Source organism: Ammospiza nelsoni, chromosome 3 (genome assembly GCF_027579445.1).
Source record: "Ammospiza nelsoni isolate bAmmNel1 chromosome 3, bAmmNel1.pri, whole genome shotgun sequence".
NCBI lineage: Eukaryota > Metazoa > Chordata > Aves > Passeriformes > Passerellidae > Ammospiza > Ammospiza nelsoni.
The window spans coordinates 1,246,367-1,266,471 of NC_080635.1; the positions used below are offsets into that span (position 1 = coordinate 1,246,367).

Consider the following 20,105-nt stretch of genomic DNA (forward strand, 5'->3'; position numbering starts at 1 on the left):
CTAAAAGCCATTCTGTGAAATGAGTGAGGGACAGATCCTGTGCAAGTGCTGCTGGATGTGGCTGCCTTTGCTCCTGAGCTGGAGGGGAAGCTGGCAGGATTCTGGGGGGCTCCCTTGGGGTAACTAAGGAGCCAGGGCTGCACAGGCACTCGGGAATGCTGGCCTGAGGATGAAGGACGTGAGTGTGAGTGACAGGAGGAGCAGCCAGAGCTGCAGACAGGACTGAGAGGCCAGCTGAGAAATCCTGTGGAATCCTGTGTCTGCTGAGAGGGAGACTGGAGAACTCTTGATAAATAAGAGCAATCTGTGCTTCCCATACTACAGCAAGAGTGTGCTGCACAGAGCATGGGATAGCAGAGATCATCCTCTGCAAGTACTTGCTCAGGAAATGTAAATCTAGTAAATCTAGTTTTCCACAGAAAACACAGGCCAAGCTGGGACTCTCCCCATGGCAGGAATGATCCACTGCTGATTTTCCCTGCTGTGTCATTAATATTGCATCCTGTCACAGCCTGTGCACCAGACAAGAACTGCCCAGCCTCAGAGGGACAAACAGGAGCCCTGACCTGAGAAGCCACCACAAAGTTACTGGAGAGCAGAGCTCCTGGAAAACAATCAGAAGTGAGGACAGAAGGACATTGCTGAGTGCCCTCTGCACAGTGAGGAACATCATCTGCAAGCAGGGCAGACAGTGAGCTCAACAAACCAACACCAAATGCATTTCCTCACAATATGCTACCAGCTCCAAGGGCAATGTTTCTTCTGAGCTAGAAAGTCACATTATTTGTTTTCTGATTCAACAGGCAGGGAGTGAATCTGACAAATGGTGAGGGAAGGGCGACCGGGGAGCGCTGGCACAGCAGAATTGCAGTCAGGGTGATCATTACACAGCTTTGGTACTCCCTGTGTAAGCAAGGTAAAAATGCTGGGACGATGCCTTTCAGCAAAAGATAAACATGAGAGGAAGAGCCAGGAGCTCCAGCCACTGGAGGGTGTGATCAGTCCCTACAGGTACTCCCACACCTCCACAGCTGAGCCAGGGATGCTGGACACACAGTGGTTGCTCAGCGAGGGCAGTAAGGAGTCAGTTCATCTTGTCTGCAGGAGCAGGAACTGCCTACCAGGATGTACCAGAGTACAGCAGAAAACAGTGCAGGGACAGAAAATGGGTTTCATTACTGGTTGTGCAGCTCCAGAGTAAGGGTTCCATGGAGAGGAGAGATTCTGTGCATTAATTGGGAAGCCACAGCCACAATGAATGCAGGATGACATTTTGAGCTTCACTTGCCCTCTCCCCTGCCAATCCATCTCCCTGCTTTGCAGTCTGTCACTCCTGAGGATGTGGTCATCTCTGGGCTGAGGAGATAAATCTGTCTGGGCTCTTTCTGAAGAGCAGCTACCTGTTAAGCACTGCAGAGAGCCTCTCCAGGAGGGAAGAGCCACTGCAGTTTGCTGAGAGGGGAATTTATCTATCTAGCAGATAACTCTCAGCAAAGCCCTCCATGACTTCCTCCTGTATTTTGTGTCTCAATTGCATTTCTGTAGTCTCTATCATCTGAACACCTCAAAATGCCCCCTGTGCTTAACCTAACAAATCCCTAACACAATTCAAGGAGCAGCAGGTCAGTTTAGAGCAAAGCAGGGATGATGGAATTCCTGCCACTGGGGCTGGAAGCTGGTGCACAGATACTCTGTGTTTACTACAGGCTGAGAGGAAGGAGGAGAGTCCATGAAACCTGCACAGCCCCTCCTGAGCTCTGGAAGCATGCTCAGTGCCCTGTGCTGCCTTCTCTGCACCAAACCTTTCACTCCCATCAGCTGCCTGAGGCCCCTTTCCCTTGTGCCATTTGCTGTGCTCACAGCCAAGGAAGGCTCTCAATGGGCAGGCAGAATTTTCCCCATTTATTGTCTTTCCAGAAGAGAATCAGAATATTAAGCAGGCAATTTTAAAGGACAGGGGGGGAAAAAAGAAAGAAAGTAAAAACCAAAGGTTTGAATCACACTGTAATTAATGCGGTGATCATGCCAGTTTGAAAATCACTAACAGAATTTTGTGATAGTGAATTTTCCATCCTGCAAGGCTGTGAATAACTGTAATTTAACAGATGCATCCAAAATGTACATGCATCAAGCTAAATCTCTAAAATTATAGCATATGCATGTTCTTAATATAGCTGGTGAGCACGTGTGCCTATGCACACACAGCCAAATATTTACTGTGACATATAGAAACCACATTTCTTCATCAATGTAAACAATGGATTCTATCCACTCCACTTCCTCATACTGTGATTAACATTCATGCTGGCCAGCTTAGAACAGGTACCAGTACTGCTCCACTTATGAGTCTTCAGAGGTCAGAAGAATTTTATCTGCCCAGTGTGTTGGATCACAAACCTGTGGCCTGTTCAGCACTTTCATCTGATGCAATTCTCAGTGTCCCTGGCTATCAATGCACTGTACAGCACTGCTGGTGGATACAGCACTGCTGCTTTAGGGTGTCTGCACACTCCTACACTCATTGTCTGTTCTAGAATGTGAACTTGCAGAGCACATTTTGCAAGAGAAAAAGAAAGTGGGTGATGTTATGGCATCACAGAAATCAGCTTTCCTCATTTTATCTCATCTAATTGAGGGCTGCTTCTGTTGCCAAGTGATTTATACATCTGGGCTTCCTTGATGTACAAATCAAAGTGTTTGTTACACTAAAAGTGACATGTAATTGCTTGTCAGCAGTCACCTTGCTGTAAGAAATGTGAAACAAATCAAAGGAAATGTAGAATATTACTGGAGATGCCTTTGACAATGAACAGGACTGCGTAAATGGCTGATTAGTTCTGAAAGGGAAATATATGGTGAAGGGTTTTGGTATAAATATAAGCTAAAAAGGTGTGCATTCAATGCAATTCAATCTCTAATCCCTAAACTCTGTGTATGTTTGGCCTCTCAAAAGCCAAGCAGAGCAGAGGGGAGGGCCCAGGCTCTGTGCAATGGGCTGATCTGCACCTGCAGTGTTTGCACTCATCCCTGTGCCCTGTGCATCCTCTCTCCCATCCCTGTGCATCCTCTCTCCCATCCCTGTGCCCTGTGCATGCTCTCTCCCATCCCTGTGCCCTGTGCATCCTCTCTCCCATCCCTGTGCATCCTCTCTCCCATCCCTGTGCCCTGTGCATGCTCTCCCATCCCTGTGCCCTGTGCATGCTCTCTCATCCCTGTGCATCCTCTCCCATCCCTGTGCCCTGTGCATGCTCTCCCATCCCTGTGCCCTGTGCATGCTCTCCCATCCCTGTGCATCCTCTCTCCCATCCCTGTGCCCTGTGCATGCTCTCCCATCCCTGTGCATCCTCTCTCCCATCCCTGTGCCCTGTGCATGCTCTCCCATCCCTGTGCCCTGTGCATGCTCTCCCATCCCTGTGCATCCTCTCTCCCATCCCTGTGCCCTGTGCATGCTCTCCCATCCCTGTGCATCCTCTCTCCCATCCCTGTGCCCTGTGCATGCTCTCCCATCCCTGTGCATCCTCTCCCATCCCTGTGCATCCTCTCTCCCATCCCTGTGCCCTGTGCATGCTCTCCCATCCCTGTGCATCCTCTCTCCCATCCCTGTGCCCTGTGCATGCTCTCTCCCATCCCTGTGCCCTGTGCATGCTCTCCCATCCCTGTGCCCTGTGCATGCTCTCCCATCCCTGTGCCCTGTGCATGCTCTCTCCCATCCGAGGGAAGCTTTGGGAACGCCTCCCCCGTTCCCAGCCCAGCTCACAAACGTGCAGAACACTCGTGGCAGCTCTGTAACACCTTTCCCCTTCATGCTGCTCCTCCTGCAGGAGCCCCACTCCCACAGGCACTTGTGGGCACTCCCTGAAATGTGAGAGCAGCCAGTGATGGCAAAGAGCAGGGAGTGCAAGAGATGGAAAATAAGGGCTACAGAAAGAGCAGGAGAAAGGAACCACATGCTGAGAAAAGGAGCTTGGTGGAAGGTGGAGAAGGACAAGCAGGAGAGCAGGGGAAATGGGGGACAGTGGGGATATAGAGAAAAGGAGAAATGAAAAAGGCTGAGAGGCCTCCCTCCATTATCAGCAGGGTAACATTATACCTGATAACTTCCTTTAGTGCATGGCTTCATTTCTATAAAGCACGGGCCAGTCTGAGAGCTGGGAAGCTGATGGAATGAACCAGAGCTCAGATTCCCTGCCCCATACCCAGCAGGTTTAAAAGGAAGGATTTTTCTATCACAAGAACATCAAAACTGCTTTATCTTTCATATATGAGCAATGGAAAAAGAACAAAAATTGTGAACTTTCACCACACTCACGATGGAAAATTCAATGTTACAATTCTGGGCTCCAATGTTAAAAGATAATGTTAAAAAGTTTAAATTTTGCTTTGACCATCCTAGAGCCAGGCTCTGTATCAAAGCACATCTGGATTAGTCCTCCCCTTGTCAGGCACATCCAATGATGCCACACAGAGCTCACAGATCCCTTGGCCTCCACTAAAGAGATCATCCTCAGGTACAGAGCTGCAGTTAGCTGCTTAGTCACACTCCACACTCTGGGCCAAACCTGCCTCCAAACCAGGGCTGAATAATGGGAATTTACTGAGTCACTGCAGGCCAACCTATGGACTGCCATCCCCCACAGCTCCTGGATGATGAACTGCAGCAACTCCTCTGCTGGAAACTGCTGATTTGGTGCAAGTGACTCACAGGAGATGTTTAGATGTCTAATGAAAAGTAATCTTTCCAGGGAACATCCTTCCCAGCTATTCTGTACTGACTCCAGAGGCAGCACTGGGAGCAATGTGTGAACAGGGCTGGAATGTTCCCTGCCACTTTCTCTCCCTCCTGGATGTGCAGGGCTTTCATCTCCCACCAAGCTCAGTACTCTCAATCTCCTGGGGAAGAGACTGCATCTCCAAACAACAGCATTTCTTCTGATTTTGGTTGTTTCTAGAAAGAAAAGTCGTTCCCCAAGACAGGCTACACATGACTTTCAGTACACTCTTTAAATCAGGTATAGTTTTGAAGCTGTAACACAAGTTTTGTTATTTCTGCTACCCTTTCCTGTGCAGCCAGCAGCAGCGTTTCCATCAGTGCCTCTGCTTTGCAGGGGATTCTGCACAAACCCTGCCCCTCTCCTGCCCAATGACTGCACACACAGAGCCCTTCCTGCACCACAGCCCTTGCAGGACCACTGATTTTACTCCTCTGCTCATTAAAGAACACATCCCCCCCCATTTCATGCATTTTAAAGCATCTCTCTAATGAGTTCACATAGCAGGCATTAATATTTCTTTCAGCACTTTTCCATTAGCTGTGTCAAACTGGATCTGCTGCCATTTGTCACGCTGCACTCAGGGGCTGACAATTGTGCTGCTGTTGCTGTGGTGATGGCAGCACCAGGAGTATTTGGTTGTTTCTCCAGCTGTGCAGGGGTATTTGGTTGTCTCTCCAGGGGTATCTGGTTGTGGCCCTGGGTGTCTGTGGCTGGCTCTGGGAGGCAGGGGTGTGTGCAGGGTGTGCTTGGGGGATGTCTGTGTGTGCTGCCATGCATTGCAAGCTGTGTTCTGTCTGTGCACACCCCATGCAGAATTCAGTGTGTTCTATCATTTAGCATCTCCTGGAGTGCCAGCCCAGCTCCTGCAGAGGGCAAGGGCACAGAACAGCCTGTGGTGGTGCCCTGGTGCTCCCTGACATTCACCAAAGCCCTTGCCCTGTCACAGACATTTCCCCAGCACAGCCCTCCCTGGGCAGGTTTAAGTATTGCACAGCCTCAGCCAAACATCCCGACACAAAACCTTGGCACTCCCTGGCTCCTTCAGTTTTTTAGCGTGGCTTTGGTTGTTTTCCCCTCAGAGAGCACCAGGTTAACACAGCAGTCAGCTCTGGAGCCAGGCTGATGGGGCTCTGAGCAAGCTGGGACAGCAGAAGGGAGGTTTAAGAAGGAGATCAGCTTTAAGAAACCTAATATCTTTAAATCACCAGTGACACTGGGAACTTGATCATGCTCCTTCTGATTTACACTGCTGCAGAATTGAAAAGTTTGCCCTTTCAAGTAATTTATTTCCCCTTTTATTGCAACTCCAGAGCAAACCCAAGATTGTCTCTGACTTCTAGTAGAATGACCCATGTGTGAAAAATATCTCCTTCCCTCTATCAATAAACTCCAATTTAAATTTATCATATTTCTCCATGTGTCCCATTCACCAAAGTATTTCTTTACATTTAAATTCTTCCTACAAAGAGTTGGTGACACTTTTATTTAAAAGAAAGCGATATCAGAATTCAATTAAAAATTTTAAAAGCATTTTGCATATTCACACTGGAAAGGTGATGCTGTTGATTTAAAAGGAATGTTTCCAAGGGCATGTATGTGTAAGACATTCAGTCAACACAACAAATATCACCTCATATTGCTGCATGTGTCTTTTGTGATACCCATTTCTCACACTGCAATATTTATCCTGCTGGAAAACATAAACTGCCCTTTAAAATGTGGATTTGTAAGGAAGATGTAAACCAGCAAGGCCCAAAGTGACAATGATGCTTTGAGCATCCTGGTACTGGACTGGACCCTTTTGCTCTCAGGCCTTGGATGTGTCAGTCGCTTCAGGGAACTCAGGGAGGTTTTATTGGTACAAAACTGGCACAGGATAAAGGGCAGCCTGCTTATTTTTAACGAGTGAAGTGAGATTATTTACTGCTCAGTTCCCAGGCTGAACGTGCACTCTGCAGCATTTATCCACTGGGAGAAACAGCAGAAAAGGGAGCACCCTAAATTCCCCAAAATAATACCCTGAACCAGGGGCAACTGCACCAACAGCACACTTAAATCCCAGCAGATTTAAATCCCAACTTTGTTCAAAGTTTGGGCTGACTGTCACCTGGGGCTGGCTGTGAGAAAACAGCCAGATCCTGCAGGGAATGGGCCAGGAGCATGATCCCAAAATCATAAACAGTCCCAATGATGTCAAAATTTAAACACAAGCTCCCATCCAGAAGTGGGAAGATGCCAGATCAAGTCACAGGAACATTTGTAAATCTCACTCTGTGTTTCTTTTTTCTCTTTTAAATATTCCTTTTAAATATTCCTTGGTCACTGAGGCTATGAAAATTCCCTTCATTTCTCCGTGCTGTTGCCTACTTAATGAGGTAAACAAACATTTTATTATTCCCCTCTGATGAGTACACAAGCACCAAAGCCCAGAGCTGAACAGTGAAACAAACAGTAAATTATTTCAATCCTCTTAATCCCCTGCTTTTTTGGCAGATAATGCCACAAGTCATTTTAGCTTAGCAGCCACAGATTGAAGACAGATTTCTGTTTAAACTTTGAAAATGTTCAAATTGAATGAACTAACAAACAGAATTTTTACCCAAACAGGGAAAAATAGAAGAACTTTTCAAATGTGACACTGGCTATCAGATCACTTTTATGGGTTTTTTTGCCATGAGTCTGAATACTGATTTTTTTGGGAGGACAACTTTCCCCTGTCCGATCCCAAGCCAGGCAAGTCCCATGAATCCCAGTAAACTGAAATAACCTTTTCCTCCAAACTCCTGCCCCAAAATTCTTGGAGAGCTGCCTGTGGTTGAACTGGAATGCATCTGGAAGCGTTTGAATCAAGTGCAGCTTGCCCAAAAGGCAGCCTGGCTTCCTGCAGAGGTGTCAGGGATGAAAGGGGAGTGTGGTGGACACAGCATTGCTGCTGTGAGCTCCCAGGGAGCTGAAGTGACTCTGGAACACTCACCACAGCTCCTCAGGGCTGCTGAAATACCTTTTAGAAGATCTTTCAGAAGGTGTTTCAGAAGGTGTTCACCTTCTGGAAGGTATTTCAGGACACATTTGCTGTTTGCCCTCCTGCAGGGAACAGCTCCACTCAACAGCATCACCTGCACCAGGAGGTCACAGAGCTTCACCCAAAGCACCAGAGCTGCAGCCCTGGAGGTACCAGAGGCTGTAAAGGCTCTGACCCACCAGCACAGGTAACACAAGTCCCACTGAGTCCAACTAGAGGAGGCTTGGGTCTATTTACTGTAACGGAGTCGATTCCCAGAAAAATAATTAACTCCTTGTCGTGTCTCATGTGTATTGATTTCAGTAATTACAATGGAATTGGAGGCAAGGGGGCAGGGGGAAGGAAATGCACTTCATTTGTGTTTAATTTGATGCACAAGCTGTCAGGGACAGAGGCATGTGTGCCATGCCCATCCTGGGTACTCTCTGTGCCACATGCAGGATCCAAAATCCCTCCCTGCCCTGACACATGCAGGGCACGGAGCTGGGCATCCCTGGGCACCCTGGGCATCCCTCCCACTGCAGGCAGGAGCAGCCCAGGGGACAAGGTAAGGACAGGACAAGCTCCATGTGCATCAGTGACTGAGAGGAGGAGACAGAGCACGAGGGTGGGAGAGAAAGAAAATACAAGTTGTGATAGATAATAGAGCTGCCAGGAGATAATGTAAGGAAAAACAGGGAGTGAGAGAAGAGAAAATACAATACGGCCTTGCTTGGTGATGGTGCTGTCAGGAAAAGCCAGCAGGAGGGAACCTGGAACTACAGAACCTGGAACTACAGAACCTGGAACTACAGAACCTGGAACTACAGAACCTGGAACTACACCTGGAACTACACCTGGAACTACAGAACCTGGTTCCACACGTGGCTGTAACCCCCAGGCTGGGCAGGGTCACAGGTCAGTGTGTCACACAGACACTGCCATCACACACACAGGTCACTGTGTCACTGCCATCACACAGAGCCGCCTCTGGGCTCACCAAAGCCCATCCTGCCCTGGCTCCTGCAGCACCACAAGGAGCTGTTTCCAGCCTTTTCCCTAAAAGTACCAGTTCAGGAAATCTCCAACTCTCACAGGAGCAAAAAAGCTCTTTTTTATACAATAGCCCTGCAAATAGAAGCTGCAAAACAGTCTCACATCGAAACACTAGAAAGAAATGATACATGTGAGGTAGAGGCAGAGCTTAGGGCTATAAATCAGCCCTGGGTTAAGCACTTTCAGCTAACCTTGTGATATTTTAAACAAAACAAACCAAACCAAAGCAGCCTCCAGGACAGGGAGCTACTCTGCATCCAGGTTGTGCAGTTTCTAACACACCAGCACTCCAAGGCAGATGTTCTCCTGGTGCCCTGCACACACCACAGGAGAGGAAGCTGCTAACTCAGAGAAAAGCCACCACGATGGGAGAGGCTGTGGCAGTGTGCTGGCAACACTGGGTGCCACAGCATCCTCCCTGGCTGGGAAAGGGCTGTGAGCACACTCAGAGCACAACAACACACTGGGAGCACCAATAAATAACCCAGCAGCACTGAGGGATGACAGCAGATCTGTCTCCAGTGGAATCATTGCTGAGAATACTGAAAATTCTTTCCCTCTTAATATATTGAACTCTTTGTTTGGGGCTGAGTTGATGCTGCCAGAAAAGTCTTTTAACACAGGCAGCATAAATTTCAGTGGGTGTTTGAAGCAGGAGAGGCCGGGCTGTTGAAAAAGCAGCCCCCAGAAAGGCTGCAGCCTGCAGCAAACACAGCAGCTCTGCTCAGCTGGGAAATCATTTGATCTATTTTACATCATCCACCCCGGCACTGAGGAGGCAAATATGGGAGTGAAATATGGACACGGAGCAAAGCATAAAAAGAGACTTAATAAAATGAGTAATTATGTTTTCCTAAAGCCTCTCATGCAAGCAGGAGGCACCAGCACCATAAATTGAGCCTGGTGCCTGTTCCAGTGTGTGGGGAAAGGAAAAGCCCTGGAGCCAGGCCCTGTGAGCACAGCCCTGAGAGGAGCGAGGGCAGGGGCACAGGGATCTGGAGCTGACCTGTGCCCACAGGGATCTGCAGCTGTCACTGTGCCCACAGCCAGCCCTGGGCAGAGGGAACTGATCAAAGAGTCAAACGTGGCTGCCCCAGCACCTCTCCAAATTCAGCTCAAGTCCTCAGTGACAAATTTCCAGTGCCTTATGCTACTCCTCAGTACATGGATAAATTAAAAATAAAAAATAAAGAAGACAAGAAGGAAGGACACAGCTAAGCAGAATAATTGAGTGCCCAAGGATCCAGTGCTAGAAGCACTAACTGATTATTATTCTTTGGCATTTTAAATTCCAGTGTTTAAATTCCAGTTCACAAGCCTGATGAACTCATGACCCCACAGCACTAAACATAAAGATATGGATACTTTTTACACCCACAAGATGACCACAACACCAAGAAGTTCCAGCTTTTTGTAAGCACCATTTTACAAACATGAGTAGGAAACTGGAAATGCAAACATTTTTGTTTCCCCAAACTATTGTAAAGCTGTGTAAACTCTTAGCCCTTAGCCTTGCTCTCTGCTGCTCCCCAGAGATGCCACGGCAGCAGGGATGACCCCTGGCAGTGCCAGAGCTGCAGCTGTGGCACAGGCACAGAAACACCGGGGCTGTGGGCACAGACAGGGAATGGAGCTGAGCCAAGGACACGGGTGTGAGCAGGAGCAGAACAACGAGGGCAGACGTGACACAGTGGGCTGGGAGGATTACACCCGGCCATGAGCCCTGCTGAGCACAAGCCTCCCTCCGTGTGGGGGTCTGACCACGGCCAGGCGTTCCCACAGGAGATCAGGTGCAGCATCTGAACCTCTCCACTGAGGCTGGTGGCAAAGCTGCCCCAGCTCCACCTGGAGCAAGAGGGAGCCCCAGGCCCAAGGAGCAGAACCTGCATTTCAGAATGTTGCACGTGGATGCAGTGCATAAACTCCAACAGAGGCAATCAATCCAGCAAGCCGTGTGGAATGTGAAGCACTACTCCTGCAAGAAAGCTCCCGGTGTCCCACAGCAATCCCTCCTGGGGTGCCACAGGACGCGGGGCAGCATGCTAAGGAGATATCTCTCTGTCCTTCCAGTGGGAGCTGTGTTTTGCTTCTGTGCAGTCAGGCACAGGGAGGGAAGGGCACACTCTGCTGGTCACAGCACCGTCTGCACCGACAGCTCCTCATCAGATGGGTGCTGCAAAGAGCCCTCCCGTCACATCTGCACGGAGGGCTGCCCCACAGGCTGCCCCTGCCTCCCCTCACCCTGCTGCCACTGAGGGGCCTCTGGCGCTTCCCTCACGTTCAAACATCAGCCTACCTGCTGCCAGAGCTCCTTCTCTCCTGAAGGACAATTTTAGCACGGTAACATGTTCAAAAACTCTTTACCTTGGGCTTTTCATCCAGTATTTGCTGGCGGATCTCCTTGTGTTTCTCTATAAGTTTCTCCTGCCTTTTGCTCTGAGCATCTTCTAGCTGTCAGGAAAGAGCAGAGGATCTTTGTCCATGGATTGCACATCCTCACTCTCCCACCTGCCCCCCAACAAACACCCCACCCATCAGAACTGAGACACTGTCATCAAAAATGTGACCAATTCCAAGCTGAAATGACAGAAATGACACAGCACTGCCTGAGCACCCCTGAGCACAGCTGTGCAACAGTCAGGTGTGGACATGGAACATCAGATTTACACGTAACATTCAGGATCGCAAATGTCTGAAGGACTTACTGCAGACTCTAATGTTATTCAATTCCAAATTTTGGGCTTCACTTAGTAACACCCTCAGAAACAAAACCTACTTAATTTACTTAATTCTTTAGGCTGCTTCCTAAATCAGACTCTTCTAAGCAAAAATGGGCCAACTTTACAACGTGACTATCTCTGCATTGAAATTAAGAGAAGAATTCAATGGCTGCACACGTTCCATAGTGATTTTACAGCCCAAAGCACTGCAGGGCATTATTTCAGCCTGGTGTGAACCACCTGTAGCTTCAGGAAAGCTAACAACCTTAATAGAATTCTTTAATTGGTGTTTACAGAACTTACAGAATGCTTTTAACATTTCAGTAACTGTACTAATGCAATTAAAGTTAATATATACTCTGCAATTAAATGTTCATTGACTTTCCTTATGCAATCTTTGCATTTGTCAGCCAGCAAGGCCATTAAAAAAAATGGGTGCATTTTCCACAGATACACACAGGATATTCAGAGATGAAATTGTATTGAATTCCTCCCTCCTCAGCACCATCCCCCAAGTGCTGACTAACAATTAATGAAGGGCTGTTTGAAATCCCAGCTTTCCTTTAACTGGAATCCCAGCTTTCCTTTACCTGGAACGGGAAGCAGAGCCTACACTGCATCTGCTGGGAGCCAGCAGGTGCAGAACCCTCCTGCTGAAGCCCAGAACCTGCAGCAGAAGCCAAGCTTGCAGGTGCAAGGTGCCATTCCCTGCCCCAGCAGCAGCAGAGGCTGACCTACCCTCTTGATGTACTGCACCACCTCCTGGATGTAGGAGCGGATCATCTCCGTCTTCTCCCTGGGGAAGCATTCCAGCATGAGTGCATTATGCCAGCATTACTGCAATACTCCAGCATTACTGCAGGCACAGCAGCACATCCCACTGTGCTAAACACAATGGCTTTTACCTGCCTGAGCTCTCTGCCAGGCCAAACCCTGGGTGGTTTGCCTAAATCCTACAGAACACGAAGTAAAAACAATGAAATCGGTGAGTCTGTGTAATACTCCTGCCCAAAGTTGTGCAGAAGCTTTGGATGAGCAGCAGTGCAGGCAGAGTGAGTCAGAAGGGATCCACCAGAAGGAAGGTCTCACACCTCTGTGCCCTGCTCCCAGAGCGAGGACAGGCTGTGTCACACAGGGGAAAGCTGACTTTCAATGGGGTTCCCATCTCACCTCTCTCAAGGGCTCTTGGAAAAGCCTGACAGAGGAAAGTCCTTGGGAAAAATAAGGAAAAAAAATGAAAGGGCAAGAGAAAAGAACAGCTATCTGTGTGTTCCTGAGCCTTTGTCACCAGTGCCACATTTACCTCTCAGCAAATCATTTCCTCCGGCAATTGATTTTCACTGCTGCAGCATTTCCACAATGGCCAGCTGCTCTCTTCTAAAATGAATTCCATGCCCTCTGAACAGCTCTAACTATGTTAACTATTTCTCCTCATTTCCATAATAAATTATTCTCATCTTTATTTTTTTAATAGGATGTTTATTGACATTTTTCATGTGCTGATTCTGAAACTACCTGAAATCCTTCACTCTGTGTGTCTGTGATTTCCTCTCAGGGGTACCAAACACAGATTCTCTCTTGAGAGGCTCCAGACCCTGTGCAAACCCTTTCACCTGCAGCAAACCAAACACAGTTGTGCCTCTGTTACACGGTAAAACTCAAACACTGGAGGGTTTCCTTTTTGGTTTTGTTCTGTTCGCTCCTCTTGTATTTTTAACTGCTCTAAAGTAAAGCTCGTGAACAGGAGATTGGAGCAGCCCCAGGAAATGAAATTATTGTCAGGGAAAGGACTCTGGGGAGGTCTGACTGAAGGCTGCCTTGCATTTAGGGTCAAGACCTTCCTTTGGTTACCAGCTGTGAAAAATCCTGTGCAGTGATATAGATCCAGGGATATACTTACTCTTCCATTTGATTTTTATCCTTCGACTTTGCTTCTGTGATCTTCTCCTGCCTCTTCTTGTCCATTTTTTTCTTCAGTTCCTTCTTTTCTCTAAAGCATAAAAAATAAAGGGGAGTACAGAAAGTATCCAAACAAATCCCACAAGGAGCAGGAATCAGTGGTAAGGGAACAGCACTTACTTTTCACATGTTTCCTTCAGTTTCTTTAGCTGGTTGTTCTGACACTCCTCTGCTACATCTGTCAGCTTCTGAATTAGCTGGAAAAATCCCAAAAATAAAAAATGTATCTTCAGCTAAACACCATAGAGGCAGCTAAATTTCCTGAAAAGCCTGCAGGAGGCAGGAAAGTGTTACACCATTCCCAGATGAATTACCAACGATCAAAAGGCACCAAACATCATTATCAGTATAAACACATGATTAACTTGTGCAGTTCAGCCAGAATGGCGCATGTCCAACTCACCCAGAAACTGCTACTCCTCTGTAGAGCGAGGTGACACACTTTAAATATAAAACCAAAATATATTTCAAGTATTTTACCTTTGCTAGGAATGAAAGTGCCTGTGAAAAAACATGAGGGGTCACAAATTGAATTTACACAATGCTAATTGCCAGCTGAATTCCTGTGTGACAGAACATCCAGGTTTTCTGTGAGGGCTGAAATGTTCCTCCTGTAATGAGGATTATTACAAGGAATGCTTTGGATTTCAGGGTGGTCAGGGGCATGTTGAAAACCAGACATGGCAGGTATGAAAGGCAAGCACAGAGAAGCATAACCTACATTTTGGTCACAGAAGGAAAATCTCTGAGTCACTGTGTGAAATCTGCTGTGGGTTCACTCTCCTTGGTGCCCAAAGCAGAAACAAAGGGCACAGCTGTGCTGGGCATGCTGACAGGAGGGGAGCTGTGGGCACGGCTCCTGGGCCAGCTCAGGGAATAAAGTGGGAATTGGGACCCTAAAAGGGTTTGATCACCCTTCTAGGTTAAGTCTGATTTTGTAAAATCACCCTCCCAGGGAGATGAACCAGGAGTGTGTAACACGGCACAGCCGGTCTGATCCAACTTTTCATTCCACAGATAAAAGCAGAAGGGTACCAACAATAGGCTCCCCACTGAAATAAAGCCATCAGAAAGAACCTCTCAGCTGAAAGGCAAGTTTGAATTGGAATATTAACTCCTGCACAGCTCAGAGGGAAAGCTGCCCAAAAGTTCTGTGCTAAAAAATGAATTTACTGTGCCACCACCCAACAGGATAATGCCAGAAATGTACCTTGGCTTTGAGAAATGCCATTCCCCATTTTAGAATGAGAAAAGTGTTACCTCACGAGATCAGCCCAACTATGTGGGTCCAAAATGGTTGTTTTATAAAAGCCCAAATCTCTGAGAAGCAGCCAGCAGAGGTCAGTGGGATGGGGACTGTCCCTGGGGCGGGTACACACACCCACCCTGGAGCACTGAGACTCACAGGATGGGGACAAACACCCCAGCTCTGTGCTGTGACCATGGAAATCAGCCCGTGCAGGGCACTGCTGAGCAGTACCACACACAGATCACAAATCACTCCTCTTACCTGCTCTTTGTGGCTGCCGGGCAGAGGAGACAAATCAGACAAATCACCCATCAGGAGGGAGGCAGAACATCAGGTAATAGAAAAAACTGCAAGAGGGGGCTGTCTGGAGCTGATAAACAGCTTGCACTCCCATAACACCCTTTAAAAAAATGTTCATTTCTGCCTAATGTCCATGAGCATGAGCTTCCATCTGCCCAACTCCTCTGTTTCAGCTCAGAGGGCCTATGATCCTGCTGCAGTTGTCAGCCAAACTCCAGCTGTAAAAACAAAGCTGACCTGGACCAATGAATGCAAAATATTTCTCCACCGTATCCAGAAGGTGTCCTGCATCCCCTCAGAGTGCTCATCTGCCACAGCAACACTCTTTGGCACAACCCTCTGTCCTGGGGAATGTTTGAATCTATTTTCACGGTGTTTCTATTTATTTCCTGGCTAACCCTGCCTCCTTGTGCACTGCAGGTTTGGAAAAGTGGCAGAACAAAACAGGAACTTCATCCAAAAGCTGCAGTAAAAGGAGAGTTGTGTAACCAGAGGGAGGAACAATGCTGCTGCCTTTGTGCCGTGCACCCAAAGCCCTCTGAGCTGCTGGGAGTGACAGAGTGACACAGCAGCCCCTTGGAGCTGCAGCAGAGCACAGGGAATGGGGCTGTGCAGGGACCCCAGGCAGGAGGAAGCCCCAGCCATGAGAACGTGTCCTGGTGCCCCCAGTGCTTCCCTGGGCACAAACCTACCAGCTTGATGTGCTCCCGCTTCTGGTACTTCTCGCTGTAGTACTGCTCCTGCCTGAGGTTGAGCAGCTGCTGCTGCTGCTTCTCCTTCAGCTCCACCAGCTTCTGGGTCATCTCCGAGTCCAGGGCCGCCAGCTCCTGCTCGATGGTGGAGGAGCTGTGGTCAGGGCTGCTGGTCTCGGACCTGCAGGGGACAGCACAGGTCACCAGGCTGGCACCACCCTGCCTCCCCTTGGCCCAATCTGCCTGCTGAAGGCACATCTCTATAAACTGCCTGCTGACGAGCTCCTCAGCACCACACACAGAGCAAGGAGATGGGAGATTTTAGCCCTAGTGAGTTAAAAAGAAGTTATTAATGATTTCTTAATGGCATGGCTGCATCTTGTAAACCTCATCCCACTGACCCACCAGGGTGGTGGCAACCAGACTTAGTGAGCTGTAAAGGCAGCTGCCAAGACTTCCCATGGAACTTGTTTATCCCCTTGCAGACAGAACCTGAACTTCAAAGCTGCACAGCCTCCAGCAGGAGGGGTGAATGCTGAGTATTTTGGAAACAAAGTCATCCCTGCACCCACTCAGCAATAAATTAAAAAGCCGAACGTTACATCTGCATTTACCAAATGCTTCACATGCAGGAACATCCCTTTATTTGGTGTTTTGTCCCCCCTTCAGGAAATGCCATGCATAGCACACACAGCAAAGTGCTCCATGGGCTGCTGCCTCCAGAAGGAAAGCTCACACCCCAGTGGGGAGCAGAGCTCACACAGGCAGCTCTCAGGAGCAAGGCAGAAACACAGTAACAAAGGGAAAAACACAGGAAGGAAGCTAAAAAGCAACACTGGGGAACAGCTTGGGTCTGTTTTACTCTTTAAGACAGAAGGAAGGGCAGATGTAACTGTGAAAGGAGATAAGATGACACCAAACTGCCCAGGAGAAAATTAAGCAGCAAATCCAGCATCACTCCGAGGCCAGCACTAAGCAAACCCAAGGCAAACACATGACAGGAACGAGATGCTGCTGTGTCCCTGCCCTGCTGCTGTTTGCTGCCAGGCTCAGGTGCTAAATCAGTTGCCTGGGAAACGTCAGAGCAGCGCAGGAGATGGACAAAACAGCAAAACCTTGAACAGGGAGGGCTGACACGGGAGAAAAATGAGTTTGCTCCTCAGAAATGTGCAGAGGCTCCAGTGCAGAGCTGGCTCTGCCTCTCTCCTCTCTCCCAGGTTCAGGTGTGCAGCTGCTGTCACTCAGAGCTACCTCTGCTGAATAATGTGATCCTGCTCTCATCCCTCCGAGGACACCAGTGCCAAGGTAGCCTCCTTTTATTTCTCGTGCTTTGATTGTGTTTGAATATTCTGCTAAGAGGTTAAGTGTGCTGGGTGAGGGTAATTTAAACATTTCAGAGCCAGAAGACAGCGTGAATGAATATTACAGTCAGCATATGATGCCATTGCACAACACATATTTTAGAGCTGACATTTCTCTTGTATTTCTGGGAAAAAGGAATCAGGCCTGTTTCTAAACACTGGCTGAAATACTGGCTGCTTTTTATGGGATGTGATCATTAAAGGAACTTCAGAGCAACACCAACAAAACCCTTGTGCACGTGTATAAATAAATATTTCAAACTTCCTGCAGACAATTCAGGCTGTACTGAGTCTTGGCTCAGTTTTAGACAAGGGAAGAAAGCAGAAATTGCTCCTGACAGAGACAACACATTTTTATGGCCATCTGATACAGGGACTCCTGTGAAGCAGTGATTTATACTTTGCAGTTACAGGCAAATAGTATCAGCAATAATTAAAAAAAAAATTAAAAATCCTCTTGTGCTCTATTAGAAGTCTGCTGCTTGAGATAATATGTAATTGCAAGCCTGAAAATCCCTGAAAACATATTTGTGCCTTTTTTGACATGTAACCTCCAGACTTGTCAGTATGGGCACATAAACTCCCCATCTGTGACACCACAGGAGACTGCAGGGTTTTGCTGCCTGACATCAGCAGTGGTTTGCAGTCAGACCAAACACAGCAAAAAACCTCAAACCCTTTCTTGCTCAAAAACAAATGAGTCACTGTATTCATCCAGCTTGATTTTCTGCTTAGATGTGAATAGGAGGAAAGGCAGAAACGTGCTGTTGTTGTGCCTGCCACTGTCTGTCACCCACTTTGGTGGTGGAAAACACTGCAGATAAAATAAAACATCCCTGGGCTGGGAGCTGACAGCCAGCCATTAAAGGGAGCTTGTTACACTCAAATACAGAACCTGGAAGCTGAAAACTGGCAGCAGTGCAGGCCAGCAGAACACAGATATATTGGGAGTGCCCAGCTCTTCTAAGGCCAGTGACATTGTGCCATCAGGAAGGCAGAAATGAAAAAGCTCCTGCCAGGGACAAGCCATGGCCTGAGTCCCAGTCACTCACATTTAGAGGTACTATCAAAAGGCTGGCAGCCAGAGCAGGCTTGCAGCTTTTTTCTCTGATATCTTCTACCAAAAAGTAATTTTTTTAGAAGTTTGGTCAATATCATCATATTTAAGAACTGCACCTACATCAATTTCATGTAAAAGTTAAGTGGACTTTAGTGCTTATCTAGTTACTTTAAAAAATAAATGATGTTAAGACAAAAAGGATGCACCAATGGGAGAAATGAAAAGTTCATTTGCAAGAGTCTCTGACACTGACTGGCTCTGTGTGTGTACATGCTTGGCCAGGAGTTAGGAATTGGTCTTTATTAACATACAACTCCTACCATAAGAACAAGGCAATCATTGTGGAAAGGTTAGTAAGAATTCATTGCAGGTTTTTGCATTTAAATTGATAATAAGAGTTAATAAAGAATGTAAAAGTTGTATCAGGACAGAGAAGGAGACAGGGTGGTGCAAGGCTTGGAAAGAGAAAGCACAGAAGGGGCGTTCCTGCAGGGCAAGGCCAGGCAGTCGTTAGGACGCTCCCAGGTGCTCCAGATCAACCATGATTTATCAGCAGTCAGGTGTTGACCATCTGCAGGCGCCTCTTTCCCCCAGTTCCACACCTGTGCCCTCTGCTGTGGCCTGAGCTTTCCCAGGGCTCCGCCACGGAGCCATCGCTGCCCCCTCCCCATGAACCGGGCGCCTGCTGCTGGGGACTGCTCTGTGCTCTGCCCCTCTGTGTGAATTCCCTACCCTACAGGCAGCAGAGGTGCCTGAGGACAGGTCCCCAGCAGCCAGTGCTGAGCAGGGTGCCTCACCCACCGTTTCTTGCTGTCCCTCTTGGCGGTTTTCTCCAGCACGGCCCTCCGCCGCAGGTAGTCGTTCTGGATCTCGTTGTACTTGGCCGTGTGCTCCTTGATCAGGTCCGTGGTTTTCTTGTGGTGCCTCTTCACCAGGTCCTTCATCTCCTTGTAGTGCTTCTTCTGCAGCTTCACAAAGGCCTTCTGCTGCTTCAGCTCCTCGATGGTCTGTGCCTCCACCTCTGCAATGGCAATCACAAAAGGCACTTCAGCTCTCCAGCAGGGCAGGATTTCAGCCAGAGCCAGGGATTGCCACCAGCAGCAATGAACAAACCCTGCTTGTTTGCTGGGGTGAAGGAAATATGGCATAAACTGAGTGGTTTTATCTGAAATAAGCTAGCTAGCTTGAAAGCACTGTAACAAAATGGTTCCACTACTATTCACTACATTCAGAACAAATTTAGCCCCTGTTCTCACGATAATGCTGCTCTTTTTTCTGGCTTAGATGGTAGCTTGGTGGTCATGAAACCACAATTCCTAAAATATTCCCTGTTGGCACCCATCTCATGAGATGTGCCCAAACATTGTTTACGTCAGCCCTGAGGAAGAACACTTGGCATGTGCATTTTGTAGGAGTTACTGCAGTCCCACTCACTGGAAGAAACACCTAAGCCAGGTGCCTATTTCATAAAAAATATCTTTTTCTTGACAAGAAAGCTTGTCATTCTTCATTCTGTGTATTTATTACCTGTGAGGACACTCTGGATAAGATCTTCTGTCTTTGCAGGTGCTTTCACAGAACCTAGAGGTAAAAGACATGTTTAATTCCAATTCTTTTAAAACAACAGCCACAACTGTGCTGCTTGAGGGTTAGAGCATGGCAGATGACACAGGACACACCCTGACGTGGGCAGACTTTAGTCACTGGAGAAAAGACATCTCTTGGGCATTTGAGGAGCATGAAGACAGAAAGGTGACCTTCCAAACCCCACCTGAGCTGTGCTGTTACTGATAAGGAGGACGAACTCCCTGACACCACTCACAGGAGTCATGTGAGTGACATTAGGCTGGCAGTACAACCACATTACACACAGCATGTGGCAGTGCAGAATTCCTGCACACAGCATGAATCCAGCAGATACTGCAGCCATAAAAA

At 47.9% G+C, this 20,105-nt stretch overlaps 1 protein-coding gene across 4 annotated transcripts in view; it reads right to left on the reverse strand.

Moving 5' to 3' along the window:
• PLCB1 (phospholipase C beta 1) overlaps nucleotides 1–20,105 on the reverse strand; it is a 288,021-nt gene that overhangs the window by 36,600 nt on the left and 231,316 nt on the right. For all 4 annotated transcript variants that reach the window (XM_059467224.1, XM_059467223.1, XM_059467225.1 and 1 more), the window contains exons 25-31: nucleotides 19,698–19,751; nucleotides 18,972–19,191; nucleotides 15,750–15,930; nucleotides 13,629–13,705; nucleotides 13,450–13,539; nucleotides 12,288–12,345; nucleotides 11,194–11,280 (exon numbers count right to left, since the gene is read on the reverse strand). In XM_059467224.1, the coding sequence (XP_059323207.1) occupies nucleotides 11,194–11,280; nucleotides 12,288–12,345; nucleotides 13,450–13,539; nucleotides 13,629–13,705; nucleotides 15,750–15,930; nucleotides 18,972–19,191; nucleotides 19,698–19,751 (767 nt within the window). The remainder of the gene's footprint in view (nucleotides 1–11,193; nucleotides 11,281–12,287; nucleotides 12,346–13,449; nucleotides 13,540–13,628; nucleotides 13,706–15,749; nucleotides 15,931–18,971; nucleotides 19,192–19,697; nucleotides 19,752–20,105) is intronic.